Source organism: Myotis brandtii, unplaced genomic scaffold, assembly GCF_000412655.1.
Source record: "Myotis brandtii unplaced genomic scaffold, ASM41265v1 scaffold139, whole genome shotgun sequence".
In the NCBI taxonomy this organism is placed as follows: Eukaryota; Metazoa; Chordata; class Mammalia; order Chiroptera; family Vespertilionidae; genus Myotis; species Myotis brandtii.
This window is the reverse complement of record NW_005354965.1, coordinates 595945-596608: the sequence shown is the minus strand read 5'-3', so window position 1 is coordinate 596608 and position 664 is coordinate 595945. Positions and strand designations below refer to the sequence as shown.

Below are 664 nucleotides of genomic sequence, written 5' to 3'. Positions count from 1 at the left end.
ACCCTAATGAAGTTAATAACAATGTACCTACCTATATAGTTTAAGTTTAAAAAATGTGGCTCTCAAAAGAAATTTCAATCGTCGTACTGTTGATATTTGGCTCTGTTGACTAATGAGTTTGCCGACCACTGGGCTAAGGCAGTGAGCCAACCCTGGTTCCCACCTCGAGCTGGGCAGACGGGGCCCGCGTCGGCCGCGGTGCCCACAGAGAGAAACGTCCCCAGCGTGGGGCCCAGGAAACCAGCCTCGCTCCGGGGCACAGGCTGCACGCGGCTCCTCCCGCCACTGCACGTCAGACAGCTCAGGACAGGCCACTGCACCCCACCTCTGTGCCCACCATACTGCACCCCACCTCTGTGCCCACCAGACTGCACCCCACCTCTGTGCCCACCATACTGCACCCCACCTCTGTGCCCACCAGACTGCACCCCACCTCTGTGCCCACCAGACTGCACCCCACCTCTGCCTTCTCAGGCCCCTCCTGCCCAGGTGGCTGACAGCATAGTCAGAGCTCGACTGTACTGCTCCCAGGTGGCCTCAGGGGCACTAACTCTGCTTTCCCACGGGCACAGGATCCTGTCTGTCCCTGGGGCCCAGGCGGCCACTGGGAGGGGGCACGGCGGCCAGGCGGCCACTGGGAGGGGACACGGCAGTCAGGCAGCCA

The 664-nt window shown here is 61.6% G+C and overlaps 1 protein-coding gene across 1 annotated transcript in view; it reads right to left on the bottom strand.

Annotated features, from left to right (window-relative positions):
- HUNK (hormonally up-regulated Neu-associated kinase) overlaps positions 1 to 664 on the bottom strand; it is a 27954-nt gene that overhangs the window by 2987 nt on the left and 24303 nt on the right. The window contains exon 11 of the mRNA XM_014535195.1: positions 552 to 634. Coding sequence (XP_014390681.1) covers positions 552 to 634 — 83 coding nt within the window. The remainder of the gene's footprint in view (positions 1 to 551; positions 635 to 664) is intronic.